General features: G+C 45.7%; 1 protein-coding gene across 7 annotated transcripts in view; it reads left to right on the plus strand.

The window, feature by feature from the left end:
• The window catches only part of NPRL3 (NPR3 like, GATOR1 complex subunit), a 41,106-nt gene that overhangs the window by 13,891 nt on the left and 6,131 nt on the right, over positions 1 to 21,084 (plus strand). For 5 of the 7 annotated variants that reach the window (XM_088063969.1, XM_005522854.3, XM_005522853.3 and 2 more), the window contains 7 exons: positions 1,308 to 1,461; positions 2,251 to 2,332; positions 8,469 to 8,606; positions 9,325 to 9,481; positions 11,280 to 11,386; positions 12,551 to 12,680; positions 20,223 to 20,412. In XM_088063969.1, the coding sequence (XP_087920095.1) occupies positions 1,308 to 1,461; positions 2,251 to 2,332; positions 8,469 to 8,606; positions 9,325 to 9,481; positions 11,280 to 11,386; positions 12,551 to 12,680; positions 20,223 to 20,412 (958 nt within the window). Of the gene's footprint in view, positions 1 to 1,001; positions 1,172 to 1,307; positions 1,462 to 2,250; positions 2,333 to 8,468; positions 8,607 to 9,324; positions 9,482 to 11,279; positions 11,387 to 12,550; positions 12,681 to 20,222; positions 20,497 to 21,084 lie in introns of those variants that run through there. The other 2 variants (XM_088063971.1, XM_088063970.1) reach the window with 2 other exon arrangements.

Here is a 21,084-nt window from a genome sequence, read left to right on the forward strand (position 1 = left end):
TAGATTTCACATGTTAAGAGATGTTGTTTTGGTGAATTGTTAAAGCCCTGTGCTTTGCTTGCAGGGAGATGTGTGCAGGTGCACCTGCAAACACACACATTGATGCACACTGAGCCCTGTGGCAGCAGAAGTGTTGAAACCAATGATCTTTCATTCACTGTGAAGACTAGCCCACATTTTTCTGGAATCTAATTTCTGGTGTTTCTAGGAAAACTTGCTTTCTTTGCCCTTCAGCCATGTGATGATACCGATGTAATTGTGTGTGTGATGCAGCACCAAATCCATTTGCCAAATGAGACTCTTAGTGCACAGGGAACAGTCAGGTTTCTGGAAAGCAATGGGCAAGAAGCAAGTGGAAATTTTTTCCTAGGATGGAGTAGTGCAGTGCAGGAGGTGGGTGGAGGCCCTCAGAGATAAAGATGAGTGCCCATCTGCAGTAGGCAGACAGAGCAGGCAATGGCCCAAGTGTGATAATCAGCTCTGATCCTGCTGTGTTTGAGCTTCAGGGCTACCGACGTGGCGTGACTCAGCAGGAACAGTGGAGTCAAAAAACTGATGAGTCACGCTTTGCTGGTTTCTCTGCCAAGTGGTCACTTGCTGGAACTTTAAATTCCTTTAAATGTCTTAACAAACATGAAGCATTTGCTGACTCATGCTGGAGCTACTGAATTCCCCCCCATCCCGCTTGGCAGCTGTACTGACATGATAGATTTTTCCAGCACTTTCTTTCTGGGGCTTTCATAAATGCAGTGTCAGTAATAAGCCATATTTGTGAATTTTTTGGGAGCATAGATCCAAATTAATTCAGATTTGGGATGAGAATGTTGGTCATGAACTGGTAATTGTTACCTAGTTACTGCCTTGTCAGTACATAGGACAAACAGCAGTGTGGCAACGTGGAGTGAGTGGGACATGTTAGAGCACTGCAGCCCCTATGCTGTCAGTGAGTTTAACCTGAACTTTGGGATATTCTGCCTTTTCAAATAGCTTGACACTTTCTTGTCTCACTGTGTGAAGTTGAGGTCTTTGCTCTCTTCTAGTAAAAGGGCTATTAACAACTGGAAAAACAAACCAGATGGGGTTATCCTGCTCCACGTGTGGTGCTCCTCTGCACATAGACAAGCTTAGAAATCCAGATTACATTTGGACATTGCTGAGCTTCTGCTTGGTTGTGGGTAGAGAAAATTCTGTTCTTATTCCAGTCAAGAGGCTGATTTTTGGTGTCAATGGAAAACCATTTGCCTGTTCCCCATCATCCCTGTAGCTCCACGTGGCCGTGGCTCAGTGTCTGTCCATGTTCCCCGCAGGCCAACGCGGACCCGTCCGTGATCAGCTGCCTGCACAACCTGTCCCGCAGGATCGCCATCGTCCTGCAGCACGAGGAGCGCCGCTGCCAGTACCTCACCCGTGAGGCCAAGCTCATCCTGGCCATCCAGGACGAGGTGTCTGCCATGTCAGAGAGTGAGTGCTTTCAGCAGCAGTGGCTCTGTCCATGAGCACTCCCTCAGGGAGGTGCTGATTGTGCCTGGGATCACTGTGAACAAGTTTTGGTGCTCTGTAGCATTCTGACAGCTTTTCCCTGCATTTTGCCTCAGCCAAGTTCACTGTCTGTATGCAGAGATGTGAGTTTCAGAGGTGGAGTAGTTTCTCTGCTTTCTTTGCCAGTTAAGTTCAGCGCAATCCCTGGAGACTGTGCACTGAGCTATCATGTTTGCCTGTCCCTGTCAGGCTGACATGGAAGAGCTCCTGTGTGGCCTGCTTCACCCAACCCAGAGCAAGTTTTGCATGCTTTAATGCTGTCTGCTGAGTCACCAGACTCCTCATGTGGAAGCTTTGGTCTTACATGCTGTTACTTGGCCACCAAACAGTTGCAGAGCATTTTTATAGACTGCACTTGGAAAATGTACTGTAACAATATGCACTGTTTAAGGTGAACTTTGACAGTGATGCATCATCTTGCTGCAAGCATTAAAAATTAAAGCTAACATCTAGAAAATCAAAGCATTTAAAGTTATCACTTGTCAAATTTGGTTACATGTACTTAACTGAGTTGAGGTTTAGCAGAAGCTGGCAAAAATTCACTATTATTATCTTAATGTGTAACTTGAATTATTGTTAAAAGCTTTGAAAGATAATTGTAGATTAAAATGGTACAAATTCTGTTCCTAAGATACAGGTTGATACCTAGTGGGTGAAGAGGAAACTCTTTGAAGTCAGTTATTTATTTTCTTGTTTTGAATCTTTCCATAGCCACAGAAGGGCCCCAGTCACCTTTTCATCACATCCTACCCAAGTGCAAGCTGGCCAGAGATCTCAAAGAGACATATGACAGGTAAGTTGGATTTTAATCCTAGCTCACAGAATGCTGTGAGAATTTCTCATTGAAATCCCTTGGCTTTGTTCCTAAGGATATTACCCACTTCTTCATGCTGTTAATCATTGGAATTTGGGTTTTAAACCAGGTAAAGCAATGTGGAGCCTGGCAGTCAGGTGAAATGTTTGCAGAACTGCTACCCTAATCATTACCTTGGTCTGTCTTTGGCATCTTGTTCTTAAAAGCTGATGATGTCTGTCACAGCTTTAAGAATTATTTTTTTCTTCCTTAGCTCAGGGGCATTAATAACAAGTGAACTGTAGAACTGACAAGTGTCATAACAGGAATATCACAGCACTGGAGAAGTGCTCTAAACCTGCAGCTAAGGGGAAAGTGCTGCAGGAGCACTGATGACAAGTTGGCTACTGCCCTGGCCACATTTGTGCATCTCTGGACCGCAAATTTGGATGAGATGCTGAGACTTCCAGCAGAATGGAAAGTGTAACATGCTGTTTCTTGACTGGATTAGAAGTTCTGGCAAAGATTTCAAAGCAGTGTGGGGCTGGAGTTGAACTTGAGCAGGAGCCTGTGCCTGTCAGTGCTGCCTCCTCAGGCCCAGGGTACCCTGCAGCCAGGAAATGTGCTTGGGGAAGGGCCTGGACAGAGGGACGCAGAACCTCTGTGTGTGAGGGAAGATGTTGTGTCCCTTGCTTGGGGTGTTTGTCAGGGATTCAGGGAATCAGGCTGGAGTTCTTCAGGGAACCCATTATCCTCCCTGGGTTGTGGCTTCTCGTGTACAAAGGGGATCAGAGCCCTGTGAGGTAAGGCACTGGGAGCCTAAATAATATAATGGTTACAAAGAGCATCAGAAAACTTCTGCTAAGGTGCTCTTTGTGTTCAAGAGCTGTGAATTTCATCTCGTTTGAAGGAGTGTGGTATACGGCTCCACACACCTTGCACAAAACCTGTACTAAACTTTTAAGTAAGGCAGTATTTATGCAGCCTGTAATTCTAATATTGCAATTATATTTTTCTGTTCCTCTAGGGCTATGTATTTATGACTGGGCAACCCCTGATCGTGTTTCCAAATATTTTAGGGACACAGTGACATCTTGTGGCATTTAGCTGTGACTGTAGCAACACCGAGCTCGTGGACTTTGCTGACATGAGCCTTCCCAGAGATAAGGAGGAATACAGACCATGGAGAAATACACTTTGGTGCTGCCCCCAGCTGTAAAACAAGGCAGTTTCTTCCTCATTTAGGCATTGTGAGTGGGGAAGAACTGGTGCAAGTTGGATTTTGACACTTTTGTATGACACTGTCAAAAGAAAATGTAAGAAATAAGGTGTTGGTAAAAGTCTGAAGTGCCTGTGTGCTTGGTTGGAAAGTGGTACTTGAAAAGGAGCTGACAGTGTTGTTGGGTGATAAGAAGATGTTCTGCAGGGTTTTTCTATTAATACTTCATATGAGAGCATAGGAAATATGCTTATTATACTGGCAGTCAGATCAACTGAGAGGAGCTGCAGCACTTTGCCAGGCAGGCATAGATTTAAAATTATTTTTTAGTAAGGTAGAAAAAGGGTTCTAGAAATACAATTTTTTCTGCAAGTCCAGGATGAATTAATCATTCCTATATGGCAGCAGCTCTGGGTGAAGTCTGTGTGGTCTTCTGTGAAGTGAGGGTTAGTCATAAGTGACATGGGGTTACAAAAAAGAGGAGGTAGACAAGAATGCATAAAATAAGTCTTGTCTGTAAGATAGGCACCAGTCCTGCTCGCAGTTGTAAAACTTCTGCTGCAAGGAATATTTTATCCAGTTTGGACACCACATTTCAAGAGGGATTTAGGCCACCTAGAGAGTGTGGAGGAGTGTGAATGACCTCAGAGGGAAGATGGAAAGATTTGCTATGTTGCTTTTAAAGGAGAAAGGACTGGTGGGAAGGGTAAACCTTCGGATGCAAGCGGTGACAACGTGCTGCTCTAAATTTACAGAGACTTCTGGCATAGCCTGTGGATGTAGGAGAACAGCCATTGGAGTGGAGAGAGCACTTTGAATTGCAGATGGAGCCCAGCTCTCTGTTTGAGGTTTGCTCCAACCAGCATTTCCAAGTGCCTGCTAATTTCTGCAATTCCAGCCCAATTTCCAGGGTTGCTCCAGAGGTGCTGTTGGGCCCTTGGCTTCCTGTAGATGGTGCTGAGGTATTTCAGGCAAGACCCTACACGTCCCTGAGCAGGTTGGTTTGTGCAAAACCACAAGTAGAGGAATATTTTTGTCATTCAAAGTGTTCCTTGGTTTTGAATGATATGCCTGTGTTCCATAAGGCAGGATCAGTACCCAGGATATCTTGACTAGAAATGGAGTGGTATTGCACTCAGACAGCTCAGAGGCTTTCAGCATCTAAGTCCTGGGACGTTTTGTCTCTAATGGAGAGAACTAGAATGTTTCCTTTGGATTAATTCAGAAAGTTGAGAGTCTTCATTCATCTTGTCCTGAAGCTGAAGCATTGGTGTGGAACAGAAAGCAATGGGTTTTAGACCCAAGAAAGTTTACAGGACTTCCAGTGCTGAAAAACTTACTGCTGTTACAATATGTGTCTCTTTTAAGAAGCTTTCATATAGTTTTATCTGCAGCTGCAGATAATAAGTGAACTTGATACTTACTAACTGCCTGTCTGGTTCTAGCAAACCTCTCTTAGCTTTGCATTGGAATAAAAGTGAAAGTATGGAGAGGTTTTGGGGGAGGTTTGGATTGTTTGTTTCTTCTTTTTAATACAGCAGACCCTAATTATTTTGTACCCTAGTGGGACTTGAACTTAGTGGTAGATTTAGCCCATCTCAGCAGCTCAGGGAATAATTCTGTGAGACTTAATGAATTATTAGATGTAATTTCTGTGGCTGTGCTATAAAATACAATCCAACTACAGTTATTTATCAAAGGATAGCCCTTTGTCCTTTATAAGGAAATGTGAAATAATTTCAAAGCTCTGAGTAGTCACAACCTGTAGGAAAAACAAACTGCAAAGCTACAAGCCCACCTCCACCACACTGGAAAACATGGGGTTAATTTCTGATACAAACAGGACAGACGTTATATGAAGTGTGTATATGTAAAAGTACATAAATCTTTTATAAATGTGAAGTGGGATTTCTTTGTTTTGCCAGTAATTATGGAAAAGGCTGCAGTTCTGGGAGATACTGCCAAACGTTCAGGCTCTCATTTTGGGGCAGTAGCTCACAGTTGAGGACACAGCAGAATAGAGCAAAAGAGCAGTGATAGTCCCTAAAATATTCCCCACAGCTTCCTGCAGCTCTGGAGGGGTTTCTGTACATTCAGCAGCTTTCAGCTGATCTCACTTCCCGGAATTAGCCCACAGTCCTGTGAGCCAGAGTAAATATTTAACAACCACAGCATCCTCTGATAAAGAGGTCCATGGCTTAACTACTTTCTGTGTTTCTTTCTATTTCTTCTGAACTTTGCTCCTTTTTGTATCATGAGATGTCTCATGGGCCTTATGATGGAGAGACATGAAACAGCTTTTTCCTGCTTGCCTCTCCCTGTCTCAGTTTTAAACTCTGTTATCTGATCATCCTGATCCTTGCCCATGTATCCCTCAGATCGCTCACCAGGTGTTATCAAACCAGAGAGTAAAAAAAAAAAAGGGTGTTGAAACTTAAGTTTTTATGGAATAAAATGTCTTGGAGGGTTTAATATCCTATTGCCTGAATCTTTGTGTCTGCAATGGGGACATTATTTAACCCTGCTGTCTGGCTAAGGGCAGTTGCAGGTGTTGCTGCTGGAGGGTGTAGCTTGTTCCTTGTCAAATTACAAGCACTTAAATTATTTTCCTTCCAAGGAGGGTCAAGTGAAAGAGGAATTGTGTGCATAAAGCTGTAATGAAGGCTGGAAATTGTACAGCTGAATGCAAATGCAGAAGAATGAAATTAAGATCCAGATCAGAACTGAAAATCTGGTTTTCTTGTTGTCTTTAATTCTAGGCTGTTGTTGTATAGTGCACTGTAGACAAAATTATGCTGTGGAGAGCGTAATTATGTAATTAAAGCTTTTGCCTTAGTGCACTTAGACCAAAGAATGAAAGGAACCAACTGGATTTTTTTCTGAATGTTAAACTCTGCAGGAAAATGTCCCTGCAAGTATTTCATGCTTTCATGTATCTCTGCTGTTCTTGGGTAACCTGTTTCTACAACCCCACCAGCTTTCAGGTGGTCTCTGAACTTTCTTGTCTCATTTCTTTATTGTTTCTCCTTGGGAGGATTTGGCCTGGGAGATGATGTGGATAACCACAGCTTCAGCCCTTTTCCCTGATGTATTTTGAGGGAATCCAGCTTTATCTGTCAGTTGTTCTGTGGTGGGATAAGCAGTGTTACTGGAGCTGCAGCATTTAGTGAACTAAACCAGAGGTGTTTGTGCTTTGCATGTTCCTTCAGGGCTGGGAGCCTCTGGGCAGATGAGAGCTGGGGGGACCAGAGAGACACTGGATTCACCCTCTCAGTTCCTTTTAAAAAGAGGAAAACACACAGTATCTGCTCCCTTTGCAGCTTGAAAAATCAGCATTTTCCAGAGTTCAATGCAAGGTTTGAGAACAGAACCTTTTGAAAAGTGTTGTCTGCAGTGAGATGTTCCCCAATGAGTCTGATCATGTACGAGGCAGGAGGGGATGGAGTTTGCTCCCTCACCACTCTGTTGTGGTTTGGTGAGTAGCTGCACCAGCAGCCAAAGCTACCCAATGTTTTTGTTTAAAACTGGAATTTCAGCTCTCTCCAAACCCTCTACACAAGCCAGATGAGCTTGAAAAAGAGCATGTTAGTTTGTGACCTGCAGTTGGATGCTGGTTATAAATGGTTAAATCACTGCATAAAGACTTTTCCAAGACTTTTATTTGGTCCCAGCCTGTTTCTGGCATGTTTTTTAGTCTGTTTTGTGTAGAGGGGGAAATTCATGGCAGTTATTGACACAAAAGTCAAATTGCGAATCTCAACACACTTTGAATTTAAAATTCAGGCTGGAATTTTTCAGAGTGCATACTTTGAAATTTGATTTTAAGCCAAAAAGTATTGTCTGGTAAAAAAGTTTAAAATCAAAGGGCATTGAGAAATACAGTTTTTCAGTGTGTACAAGATTAGCTGTTGCTTGAGATTGATCAGCAAGGTTATGTGTTCCTAACTCAAGAAGAGGTGTGGTGAGCCTTGCTGCTTCCTCCCAGCACAGCTGTTCCCAGGCCAGCATTCCCTGCCCGTGGAATGGGAATGTTGTGAGGGTTTGCAGGGTGGTGCTGGCTTAACTCCTTATGGTACATTACCCATTTCAAGTAAATATAGTTCCCTCCTGAGGTGTATTCCACCTCTTGTCTAGATTTGCAGACTTCTGTAAAAGCACCTGAACAATGTTCCTGGCTCTAATCTCCAGCTTTTCTGTTTTTTTCAGTAAAAGAGGCTTATTGTTGCTTTCAGGCTGAGGACCAGGGTCAGACTTTATTGTCTTTATTATTCCTGAGACATCCATCACTTCCACTCTGGTCCTGTTGTCTGGAGTCAGCTTAAGGGCTTAGCTCAGTCCCTGTGGTTTCCTAGAATGAAGAAACCATGTAAGAAGAATGTTTGTGATTTCATGTGACAAGCAGGAACAGGTTAGTAAGGAAACAAACAACCTAAGCAGAGCCCAAGGAGGCTGTTATTGTGGAAATGTTCTGCCTGGAACAGCCCTTTCCCAGTACAGGCATCCTCTTCTCCCTTGGAGGGGAAGATGGAAATTGGAGGTGAAGACAGTGTGCCCAGTTCATCTTTGCCCTTTGCAGCTTTGGCCTAGGGAATTTTCCTTTGCCTTGCAGTAGATCTTGAATAAACTTCTTTAACTTGAGACACTGCTGCAATGTTAAAAGCAGAAGGAATAGAAGGTCAGTGGTGAAGTGTTTCAAATCTCCCTCAAAATGCTACAGGGGATGGTGCTCTGTAAGTCCAAGTGTAAGAGGCCCTTGCAGTTAGGAGTCAGCTGGTCCTCAGCCAGCCTGGGAACAGACAGGGGTATTCAGTCTTTTCCTGTCCTGATCTGGTTTCTCTTGCAGGGGTGACCTGGACCACTGTTTTAATTTGTGATACAGGGTAAATGCTGTATGCATTTATTGCCTTCCTGTTTTAGTCTCTGCACGACAGGGGTGGTTCGTTTACACATCAACAACTGGCTGGAAGTGAGTTTCTGCCTTCCTCACAAAATCCACTATGTCGCCACCAACTTCATCCCCCCAGAGGCAATCGAGAGAAGTCTGAAATCTATCAGGTAAGAGCAAGCTCTGCCCCTCAGAGTGTGGCTCGTCCTTGCTCCTGTTCCAAGAGTGATGCTGCAGATGTCTGAGGTGGCACAGGCAGGGGGATGGTGTGACTGGGCTGGGCAGGAGGGGGTCCTGGGCTCAGGCAGGGCTCCCTGGAGCTGCTGCTGTGGCTCTGGGGTGTGCTGGATTCATGGTGGTGGGAAGCCACAGCCTTGGTGTTCACTTTAGATGGTTGTACTGAGGGGATGCTGCAGGAGTACCTTGCACTGTTTGCAGCCAGGAATTGTGTGTTCATTTTAATCTGTTGACCCAGAAGTAATTCTGCTTTTGGAAGAAAGAGAGCCCAAGTCCTTACGTCCTGTGTTTGTTTACCTGCAAAATTAACTAACTTCTGCTTTCTTCCTTTCTTCTGCTTCGTCTTGTATTTCAGTAATGCAGATGAGCAGTTTTCAGACTTGCTCTCAATTGTGTGCCAATACAGTGCAGCCTTTTTTCCTTGTCACTGGGGTATCCAGTTACCATATAACCCTCTGTCTTCTTTTTACAGGAAGTGTCTTATGCTGTGACATAAAAATAAGCTAATTTTGAACCCAATTAGAGCAAAAGGATTATATTAGAAATTCTTTTTTTACCATTACGATGACCCCAGGTATCGTGGTGTGGGAATAACAAAGCCTTCAGGAGAAGCTGCAGTTTACTGTGCAAATGTATTCTATTTTTCTGCAGGCCTTACCATGCCTTATTACTTTTAAATGATGAGAAGTCATTGCTTAATGAGCTCCCGTTGGACTGCTCTCCTGCCCTGGTGAGAGTAATTAAAACTACCTCTGCTGTGAAGAATTTGCAGCAACTGGCTCAGGATGCTGACTTGGCATTGCTGCAGGTATGGGGAGCTGTCAGCAGCTGCTGAGAGCTTTTTCAACCACGAGGTGTTTTCTCCTGTGGGTTTCTATGGGGCAGGAGCACTGCAGCTCCCTCGGTGTGAGCAGAGAGAAGGGACAAAGTACCAGCCCTGGAGCCTGGGGAAAGGCTGGGGAAACAAAGGGCAGGGCTGCAGGGACAGTGCTGGGCAGCTCTGCAGCCACATCCCGTCTGGGATGGGAGTCCCCATCCTGGGGGTCTCTAATCATCACCACTGCTCAGGACAGGTCCATTAATGCCTGATGAAAAACTTCTCTTCAAATTGTGAGCACCTCCAAGGGTGCTTCACACAGCTTCTGTGGTCCAGCACAGAATAAAACCTTTCCTCATTTCTAATGGGAATTTCCCATTGTTCTCCTTGTGTATGTTGCCTCAGGACCTGTGCCTGTGTTCCTCTGAGGACGGTGGCTCTGTCTTCTCTGCGCCTTCTGTTTGGTAGCTAAAACCAGAGCAAATTGTACTCCTGACTGACACCACAGTGGCCTGTCTTGGCCCTGCCATGTTGATGTCTACATGCAAATGAAGCACCCAAAATGCAAGTGAAGGTTTACAGCTGCCATGGCCAAATATGCTGCCTCCCCTGGAGCTGCCAAGATCTTTTCTACCAAAGACTTGTGGATACCTGTTAAACCTTCCCATCCATTTCCCTCAGTCCATCAGTGCTCAGACTCGGCAGTCATGGGAAGAAGATTTAGTTTAGGCTTGGGCAAAGATTTTGAGCCAGTGTCCCCAAGCCAGCAGCTCTTTCCAAATGCTTTTCCAGTAGTGACAACCAGCTCTCAAATCTGAATTGCTGGAGGTGATGTGATGAGCCCTTGGAAAGAGAAGTTTGTGTCAGTGAAAGGACGAGACTCTGGCACTCATGTGAGTTGTGAGGCCACTGAGAGACCCCTGTGGATGACTGATGATTTGGGATGATTCTATGAGATTATCCCAGAGAAGGAAGAGCCACTCCATGCTCCTAAGGGTCGATGCAGAGCCAGGAACACAACCTGTGCTCTGTGTGACAGGGGAAACACAGCTCATCATCACATGTTCATAGGTCAGAGCCTTCTCTTGTTCCAAGGGAAAGGTCCTGCTTTGTAATAAAACTCCAGCTCTGCCTGCAGTGCTCTGTGGTGTTACTTGGCTATGGGATGAACTCTGGAAATTCCCTACTGCTTCTGTAGTTTTGCTCTCCACAAAAAAGCACAGTTAAATGCATCTAATGATACAGGCTGGATTTTATGTCTTGTAGACACTATTTATGTGGCTTTTCCAGAGCAATAAGCAACCACTGACTTGTTTAACATATTAAAATACTTTGTGTAGCTCATTACTGAAATGCCTCTATGCAGTAAAAAGGCAGTGTTGGTTTCCTTTATGCTTCTGTCATGATTCTTTTGTTTTATTTCTCACACATTTTATTTTTCATGTATAACACAATGCATTTTGTGCATAAGAAAAAGAAGTTTGGGGGGCATGAAAAGAAACAAAACTTTTATTGATACAGTTTGAAGGAATTCCTTTGAGGCAGGAAATACTAAGTTGCTTAGAAATGTGAAGCAAATCTCTGGAAATTCATAACCTTGTCAAACGCTTTTTGATCTGCCACATGTTATATTAAACCATGAATTTATTCTGAAGGCAGGGTGAAAGGATGGAACATTTTTCTTTCATTTCAGCTCAAACAAGACTCTTTTTGTTGTTGTATGGAATGTCTGCTGAGTGTTTGTATATTGATTTTGCTCTCCTAATTTTCCCCTGTTTTCTCAATACAGGTTTTCCAGCTTGCAGCACATCTTGTTTACTGGGGCAAAGCAATTATTATTTATCCTCTTTGTGAAAACAACGTCTACATGCTTTCTCCAAATGCCAGTGTCTGCCTGTAAGTAGAAGGAAAAGGTGTTGATGGCAGCACAGTGCTGAGGAGTGCAGATGCACTTTCCTTCCCTGACTGGATACAGAGTGGGATCTTTCTTCATGAATTTGTTGAGACTGTGCAAAACACAAACCATTACATGAGCCTGAACTTGCACAGCCAGTGTGGGCAGGGAGGAGCAGCAGGGCAGATCAATATTCCTCTGTGGTGGTGAGGGCCCTGGAAGCAATATTTACCCTGTGGAGCTGCTGTCAGTATTTTTAGTACTCCTGCTCACTGAATGTCCAATATGGGAACATTTACAAACCAAAATACTTTATGATTAAGTTAAATGAATGGTTTGTAGGGCTCTCTGTGTAGCTGGCACACCTGAAATGAATCAAAAGTAGCAAAAGTTGCCATTATGTTGTTTCATGAGCTGGCATTCCATACTGTGTGCCTTGTCACAGACAAGAGGGCAGCATGGCCATTTGGAGAGCAGGCAGAACCACTGCAAGGAAGATGTGGAGGCAGGGTGGGTATTTTTGCTCCGCTGAAGATTGGCAACCCTTCCTCTGTTGGATTTTGAGATGCTTTTAGACTCTGTGTTGGAACTCAGTTATAGGAAAATAGTTTTAAATCAAAACTTTGGTGATGGAAATATAAAAATAGGGCTGGAAGGGACCTTGAGGTCATTCAGCAACAGCTGTGCCTGTGTCAAATATGGCAGTGCTGCTCTTGAAGACCTTTGGAGATGGAAATGCTAAGGCAGACAGTTTTCCTGATATTTACTTTACTTCTGCTCAGTCCTGTTTCTTGTCCTGTCAGCACGGGGAGGGGGCACAACCACATCTGCGGCTGCAGTTGGCACATTCAGAGGTGGTGTGTGCATCCTGCCCAGCCCTGCCCAAGCTCTGTCCCTTTGATCAGAGCCTGCACAGGTCTGGGCTTTTTATCGCTTTCATTTTTCTCCTCTGGATTCCCTCCATGCCTTGAATAAAATGCTGGAGCTGAATGTAAGGCTGAGGTGAAAGTGGATGAGCTGCTGGCTGCCTTCTGCAGGACACAACATGCCATCAACTATGCTCAGGGGTTTTCTAGATCACAGAGAATATTACATTTGGGAATTGGATCAGAGTTACCCTGAGCAGCACTACAGAGCTGATCTGTGCCTTTTTCTCTCTCCTGCAGTTACTCTCCCCTGGCAGATGCCTTCTCCTGTCAGTTCCGAGGTCACAACCTGCCCTCCATGCTGGCCAAGTTCTCCCTCCCCGTGTCCCTGTCTGAGTTCAAGAACCCTCTGGCGCCGCCTGTGCAGGAGGTGAGCTGGGCACTGCTCCTTGTTTTGCTGCTCCTGGAGCACTCGGCCAGGAACCTGCTCTTGCACATTTACGAGTTCCCAATTACTGTGTTTCCAGCTTTATGATTTATTGTTTCATGTCCTTATGCCAAAAAGCTGTGGGGATGTTCAGGGTGAGAGGATGCTCTGTGCTGGCAAAGCACAATCCTAAAATAAGTGTTAGAATGTTTCTTTTCATGGAGTGATGTGCAGTAGGGAAAACTGAAACTCCATTTGGTCTGTTCCAAACTGTCATTAGTTGGTAGGGCTGAATCAAGTTTGTGGATTCCTCACAATCACATTTGATTTTATTCTATTCCATCTGCTCCAAGTTCACAATCTATTTTTAAAAGCAATCTGTCTGTTCACTTTGTTTTGCTGTAAAACTGGAATTGTTTAAAGGCTTTTGGAGGAAGTAGGCTCAGCATGGGGTCAGCAGAAGTCCATGTGTCACTGCATTAGCTTCTTAGTGCTCAGATCTGTGTTAATAAAATATGGATTTGGGATTTGTGAGCTGTTCTGCTTGTGCATCGATCATGGCTTGTGGCATTTCTGGGAACTGGTGGAACACAGGAAGGAGCTCAATAACCTGAGGTCTCCTGCCTGATACTGTTCTGTTCCCAGATGGAAGAGCCTGGACCTCTGACTGTGGCTCAGGGTGGCAAAGGAAGCATAGGCAGAGTTCTTCGCCTTTGTTTCTGGCCTTCAGACTTGGGTGCTTTGGTGGCTCCATGGGTTTAGACCCTGCTCAGATACAGAGATCACCATCCCCTTGCACTCCAGCACAGCTGTAATTACAGGCTGGCAGAGATAATGGTCAGAGATAAAGATAATTAATGATGTAGGTGTAATCCCAGTAGCATGTACTGGTCAGCTGCCACCTTGGGAGGCAGGGGAAGAGCAGGATCCCACTGTAGTTACAGATAAATAAGTGTCCTGAAAATTGAAGCTGAAGTCATAGCATTAATTTTATTGTAGCTGCAGTAGCTTCAGGAGACATTCTCAGTAATCCTTTTAAAATTAATTACTTGCCTTAATACTTCTTCAATAGTTCTGGTTGTTCTCAGATGTCCTACTTTTGTTAAAAATACATAAATAAAAGTCTGCCACTTACTGCTGCAGTTATGCCTTGAAACAAGGGTGCAATAAATGCTTGCCAGAGCTGATGGAGTGCTAAAGTGTTTTTTTAGTGTGAACCTTCCCCTGCTGTTCACCTGTCTGTGGTGGGGTCCTAAGGGTCAGCAGCACAGCTTGCTTTCATCATCCTTTCAGCTTTATTGGAAGGATGAAGGGTGATACTGTGAAAAGCTGTGGTTTTTTTGATAAAGCAAAGTGTGACAGTTCTTAGGGGAGTTTAGACTAGAGCGAATTTTTATGTATTTTTGTATCAGTACATTTTCTTCTACTTTGATTTACCTATGTAGGACTTGCATTATTTTTTTGTTTTTTAGTCTTTTAAGAGAAGTGACTCCAATCCCTGCCCTGAAGTGGTCAGGCTCCAGTTGTAGTTCACAGAGATCTAATCAATACAACAATTAATCTAATGAAATGTGGGTGGGTTTTTGTTAAGCTTTGCTGTGATAAAAGATGTTGTACTCTGAACTGTAAATATTGTCAAAATGTATTCGCTTTGCCTTTGAAAAAAATTAGCAAAGGTGGGACTTCCCTCTGTAGTTTTGTTCTTTGTGTGCACAGGAGGGGATGTGAGGTTTTTTAGCTTTAAAGATTGCCAGTTATCTCGTGCTTTTCATCAGGCTGAGGGCACTGTCTGTGCTGCTGAAGGTCACTGTGCTGAGGGTCAGTACTGTGGGAGGAGGTGTACTTTCTACAGAAACTGCTGTGGCCTCATGGCATCCAGGGCATCCATCCCATTTCATTCTTCTCTCGAGCATGGGACTGGCTCCCTGCTTTTGGCATGTGATTCTGGATGGGTAAAAAATACAGAAGGCGTTAATAAAGCCCACCATAGGAAACAGGAGAGCTCTCAGAGCCCTTCCTGTTTTTTGTATAAAAATATTGCTTGATTTGAAAGCGGACCAAGTTATTTTTGTTCAATTACCATTACATAAGTGGAATTCCTGTATTCCTTTGGGTAGATGAGAAAACAAAGTGACACTCATCTTTCTGCTTGGTGTGCTGTGGTATTTTTTGGCTGGTACAAGACATGAACAATGTGAGCAAGGACAGGACTGCCTTGGGAGTGCAAGGCTGTGTTCTGCTTTTGCTGTCTGCCTGTCAGTAGGTAGGAGGTGTCAGGTGAGTGGTGTGTGCCAGGCCTGCCAGGGCTCTCAGCTATGCCCTGTGCCAGGGACTGAAACTCTTGATTTTGTCATCTTGATCTCTTTTCTTGCCTGAGATGAGGAGCAGTGTATTGCAGTGGAACCCTGGTCAGTGTGTGTGTCTGTCAGTTGAGAAGATTTTGGTATCCCTGCAGTGTTTCCCCTGCTGCTTCCCTTTCTCTGTGTTTCCCTTGGATTCCCTGGGACAGCAGCAGGGTGAGGATGAGCCCATGCCCTCAGCTCTGCTGACCTCAAGAGATCTTGGTGCTGTTGAGCCAAGGCTCTGCTTTTCCTTCCCCCTCGCAGGTGTGTGCACACAGGAGCCTTCCTCCCTTCCCTCTTCCCTTTCCTAGGGCTCTGGCTCCCGTCCAGCCCGACTCTGTTCATTTAACTTGTTTCAGCTGCACAAGTTTTCTGCCAGGTTAGCAGGTGGAATTCACTCAGGGAGATGCAGTGAGCTCCAGGGCTGGCACAGAGTGAGGAAGGTGATGTCTGCAGAGCTTGTGCACCTGGGGGGTGAGGGAAGCAGAAGCTGTTCTCCCCATTTCCCAGTGAGTTGTCCCTTAGCTCCATAGTGACTTGTAATGTCACTAGGACTTGCTGCAGTGCCTGGGTTTGTCCTGGATCTCACCAGGGTGCAGCCATGGGGTGGGGACATCCTGTGGGTTCACACCAAAGGGAACTCATCTTGCCTTTTGGTGTTTTTGCTGGAAAAGAAGCAGTTTGCATCTCCTCTGCCCCAACCCCAAAGAAGCTGTCCTTGTTCTGCTGCCTGTGGCTGTTGGCTCGTGTCCCTGTGCTCTCCTCCCGAGTGGCACAGCCTTGCTGTGAGTGCAGGGCACGCTGGGGTGGAGCTCTGGGGTTGCTCAGTGGGTTGCACACCCCTTCCAGACCTCCTGGGAAAGCACAGGAGCACCTGGTGACCCAAAGCCTTCAGGACATGTTGACTGGCAGGATCTATACCAGGCACTGCTGCTGGTGCAGGAGAAGGCTTTGACCTGCTGTTCAGGATAAGGATTTCTTTGTCCAGCATCACATTTCTTTACCCAGCTATTCTGCACAAAGTTGCTTTGCAAACCAAGAGTTAGGGATGATGTTTGTGGCTTCCCCTCCTCTGCACTGTAACCTCAGCCAATTTATCTGCTTCAGAAGCTGTAGCACCTCTCTGCCCTGGCTTGAACAGACATGGACCAGCAGGAGGGATCTTCTCACCTGTAAGGAGTGTTCCTAGGTGAATTAGACATCTCATTTCCTTCCTGCACCCCTTTATCATAATGCATATTGTCATTATTATTGTGGTTCTTTAATTCTCCCTTGATGGGATGTGGATAACTGCAGGAAAAAAAACCAAAACCATATGGGAAAGCAGGACAGCTGCTGCTTCTGAACAAAATCTGTTTAACTTTTCACATTTGTTTTAGTCAGTCTGGGCCATCCTGCTGGGAGTCAGGCACAGGGAGATGAAGCCCCTGCCTTTGCCTGCAGAAAACGTGCTGAGCTTTGTGCAGGGCTCATGGAAAATGAGGCAGGAAAATGTGTCAGGGGATGGAGTGGGAGGGGAGCTGAACTGCCTGCACACCCTGAATGGGCAGCTGTGTCTTCAGGGAGCCACACTGCACATGGGGCTGCTCTGCTGGAAGGCATTAGGAGCCACAGGAGCTTTTGTTGGCAGAAGTTGGGAAGTGGGATTAAGATGCATTTATATTCAGTTGGACTGGGTATAAAATCAGGGGTTTAGCACAGTAAGTTAAAAGAATATGTCATGCTAGGCCTGAATGGAGGGAATGGTTAAGCTGGGAATTCAGAGCTGTTCCCTAGTGACTAAAATGGCAATATTAGACAGTAAATGTTTCATCCTACATCAGTAAGAGTTTTCAGAGTCTGTTTCCTGTAAAACAGGGAGAAGTTTTCATAGCTTATGTGTTTTCCATGCAACACCATGGTTTGAATGCTGAAGGAAGGTAATACATTTCAGCAAACATCCCTGCACCCCAGTGGCTTTGAAGGTGTCATCATCCTGAGCCAAGGCAGCCCTCAGTTCTCCAGTCAGACCTTGAAGAGGATTTATATCAAATAACTGGATAATCCAGGCCTGTGTGCTTCAGCAGGCAAAACAAGCTGTGTTTTCACTATCTCCTCACACAGTGAGAACCAAGGTGGGATTCAGTGCTTCTAGGCTGCTGTTTTCCCTTCCCTTTCCTGACCCTGTTGCTGCTCCCAGTTATCCTTAACATCTGAGGCCTGGGAAAGAAAACAGCCTTAAAGAATCCTTGAGGGAAATTTAACACAATTGTTCTCAAGAGTTTTACAAATGGCCCCAGAGAATAAGGAATGTTGGATCTTTTCTCTTCAAGACTTGGGGCTGAGCTTTCCTCTGGCCATCCCGAAGTGCTCAGCTGGGCAGTGCAGTGCTGTGTTTTTGGAAGCCAGTGCAGCATCTTTGCTTGTGCCAGTGAGCACAGAGCAGGGCATTGTACCAGTGCCTTGCATGACAACACCCTGGCACCGCTCTGGGAATGGCCCTGGGCTGCTCTGTGCCAGCAGGAACAAGGCAGATGTGGCTGCTGCAGCAGACAGGATCCCCCCAGAGCAGGCTGGAAAGAGGCAGCACGGGCAGACAGGAAGCATGAAAGGAACATGGATAAAATTTAGATTGAATTGGTAGTTAAATTAAGCAATAGAAAATGTTTCACTTTATGTTTCCATCACAATCCTGGTGTTTCAGCCAAAAAAATCTGGATTCCTGCTGTGCCAGAGCATGACTGAGGCAAGCAGTCCTGGGATGAAGTATATCCCTGCCTGGGAAGCTGCTCCCAGCCTGTTTGGCTTCAGCAAGGAGCCCAGCTCTAATGAAATGCCCTGAGAGCAGGCACAGAGAGAACCCTGCACCTCTGGGGAAGGAGCAGCGTTTGCAGCCAGCACAGCACAGATGGTGCAGGGAAGCCTCTGCTCCTGCAGCTCTGGGTGAGCTCCGTGGGAGCTTGGGAGGAGCAGATGGAGAATGGATGGAAATGCAGTGCTGCTGTCCAGAAGCACAGGCAGCAGAATGTGTTAGCAAAGCCTTTGCTAGAGCTCATCTGTGAAAACACTTCTGCCTTTGGTAAGAAATGGGTCTAAACCTGGAGGAAGTGGGAATGGTGTGAGGCACTTGCAGTGGTGGCACAAAGATCATCACATGGGCAGGGGCCAATGCAGGATGCTGCAGCACTTGGGCTTTTTCTAAGACTGTGTTTTAAGAGGTACCAAATTCCTGCTGAAGTTTGGCCAGTACAGAAAAATGTCAGGGATCACCAGTGTCTGGTCTAGGGATGATTGTTCAGGATGGAAGAAGAGTTTCCTCTGGTTCTCAGATGTCCAGCTCTCCCACCCAGAGGAGGCACAAAGGTGTTTGGCAGGGGCTGTTTGCACAAGGCTGTGGCTGTAAAGCTGTAACCCCACTCCTGCCTGGCTTCTTGTTCCACTGGGCCATGGCTGCTGCCTCGGGGTGGCTTTCTAGGTGTTTCCATGGAGTGTGGAGGTGATGGTGCTTGTGCAGGATTAGAGAGGGATGGATGAGGCTCTCCATGCACATGGGGCTGCAACAAAAGAAACTGGCTGTTTTTGTAAGTCATGGAACCACCAGAGTGCCCAGGGGAGGCTGGTCTGGGTCAGGCCCTACCCACTGCTTCTGTAGGTCTGGCTGAGCCTGTCTTCCTGTCTCCTTGGATTTTTCCAAGGTTGTTTTGTGCTCTGAAATGTGCAGACCTCTTTCATTTGCTAATCAGGTGTCACTGTGTGCCAACAGGTTGGAAATTTAAGTAAAATAAATGAGCCATCTTTCCATCCAGGCCTGCAACTGGAAGGAAGGATTTCAGCAACGTAATCACTGGAGTAAACCTCGCTCTTCCAGGCTGGCTTCAGATGTTAGCAAAGCATTTATGTCTTTGGTGTCTTTTGCCAACCTTCCTCTTCTGTAAATTTTCTGTTAAACATGTGAAATGAATTATGATTTTTCCAAAAAATGCATGTTTGAAGGTGATCCCAGATATGTTTTAAGATTAAAATCCACTGAGCCCCCAGAAGTGGTAATCCCTGAAAAGACAGGGTGTGGGTCTGTCTGCAAACAGAAGAGGTTTCTTCTGTGGTTTGATAGCAGAGGAGGAATTGAGAATTACCAGATTTATGGAAAAAGGAAAATTATGTGGGTTGATGAACTTGGGTTTGGGGCTTTTATTGTGATTTGGCCTGTTACCCTGATGATTAATGCAGCAGAGTGAGCTTCCTTCTGAGCCTGAGCTCATGCTGCATGTGTTTGTCTCACCAAAACAGTGGTGGTTGCTATGAAATCCCCGAACAGCCTTGTCAGTGACTGTGTTCTGAGCCCTTTGCTACAAGAGTTGCCTACAGTGATATGAAAAGGCTTTTTATGCAGAAATCAAGACACAATGATGCATTTTGAAGGCTCCTCCTCCCAGACTTCTGAAAACAAACCCTGCAAACTCTTGCCCCTCGCTCTGCCCGTGGTGTGGGTGTGCAGCAGGTGTTGGGCAATGTTTAATGCAGCTCATTGCTTTTGAGTCTGTTGCCTGCCTGAAAACCCAGGGGTCTTTATTAGCTTGGCCCTGTGTGTAGCAGAGGGAGGTGAAATGATGGTGACTGTGCATTGAGAGGGGACTCCTTGGCAGCTCAGGCTGTGTGCTGCTGTCCCCTGCCAGGGCTGGTGCTGCTGGCTCTGTATTGCCCAGCCCTGTCAGGCTCCGATCTCCAGAGCCTCTCCCATGGCTAAACAGCAGTTCCCCAACTGACAGCAAAGGGCTCCTATTCCTGGCCACCTCCCAGGTGCTTCAGCTCTGCCCCATGACCCTGCCCTCTCTCTGGCTCTCCAGAGGAGCCTGCACTTCAGTCTGATCATCTGGGATTAATCCTTCAGTGATTTATTTTAGTGGCCCTTGTGTAGAAACCAGCAAACTGGTCTGGAGCTGAGGCAGGGGCAGGGCAGGTTCCTTGGAGGCTGTGCTGGTCAGTGTTGCATGAAGATGTGGATCGTGAAAGGCTCCATTGCAGCCTAAGCAGCCACAGAGGCTCTGAGTGTGATGAAGGTTTGTGTCTGGTCACCTTTTTGTGACTGGAAAAGAGATAAACTCTTGTGTGGGGCGAGAAGCATTTCTCCATGTGACTCATTACTCACCAAGTGAACCCTTTGTGTGTTGTTTTCCTCCTGTATCTCACTTCGCAGATGTTTAACCCTTCGTTTCTCCCCCTGCAGACCCAGCTGATCCAGATGGTGATCTGGATGCTCCAGCACCGGCTCCTGATCCAGCTCCACACCTACGTGTGCCTGATGGTGCCCCCGAACGAGGAGGAGTTCCGAGCCCAGGATGAGGACATGCCCTTCACTGCCAGGGTTGGGGGACGAAGTTTGAGCACCCCCAATGCTCTCAGCTTTGGCTCTCCAAGTATGAGCAGACTTTTCTCTGCTGTTCAGACTCCACCTCACTTCTAGAGCTTCCCTTAGTGCTGCCAAGGGCCTTCAGGCCTTGGTAATGACGCATCTCCTCTTGCTGCAGTACTTGCTAATTAGGTCCAGCCTTTCCTAAATTTAGAGCTGGGCACTGGTGAAAGTCCTAGAGGCTATTAGACTTCTTCTTAGAAAGAAGTAATGCTTTGCAATTTGCCAAATTCTCATTTGGTCCTGTAAAATATTTTTATGTGAGGTACTTATTTGTTTTTTAAAGTAACTTTGTCCTCCCTTGCTGCACTCAGAAGTATCCCCTGTGCTCCTCTGGCAGATTGTGGTTTTCAGGACAGAAAGAAAATGTGAGAATTTGTTCAAGCAGCATTGGTTTCTGTGGGCTGTAGAGCCATTAGAGCCACCTGAGGAGACACAGAACTGGCTTTGTTGTCACAAATGATTGATTTTTGTTTATGTCCCCTGATCTCTTTAATCTCCCCAGTGCCATTTTTCAGGGTGATTCCAGGAAAGCACTCTTTCAAGAGAATGAGTCAGATATGATGCTGAACTCTCCTGCCTGTGCTGTTCTGAGCAGCCTTCTCAGAGCACCACTGGGCTTGGATATGGGGAGAGATCCTCTGTATAACTTTGAGCTTTACAGGAGTCATGAAATAGG

This window comes from Pseudopodoces humilis, chromosome 18 (assembly GCF_049639895.1).
Source record: "Pseudopodoces humilis isolate 2021_Gansu_Grassland_sample_001 chromosome 18, ASM4963989v1, whole genome shotgun sequence".
Classification (NCBI taxonomy): Eukaryota; Metazoa; Chordata; class Aves; order Passeriformes; family Paridae; genus Pseudopodoces; species Pseudopodoces humilis.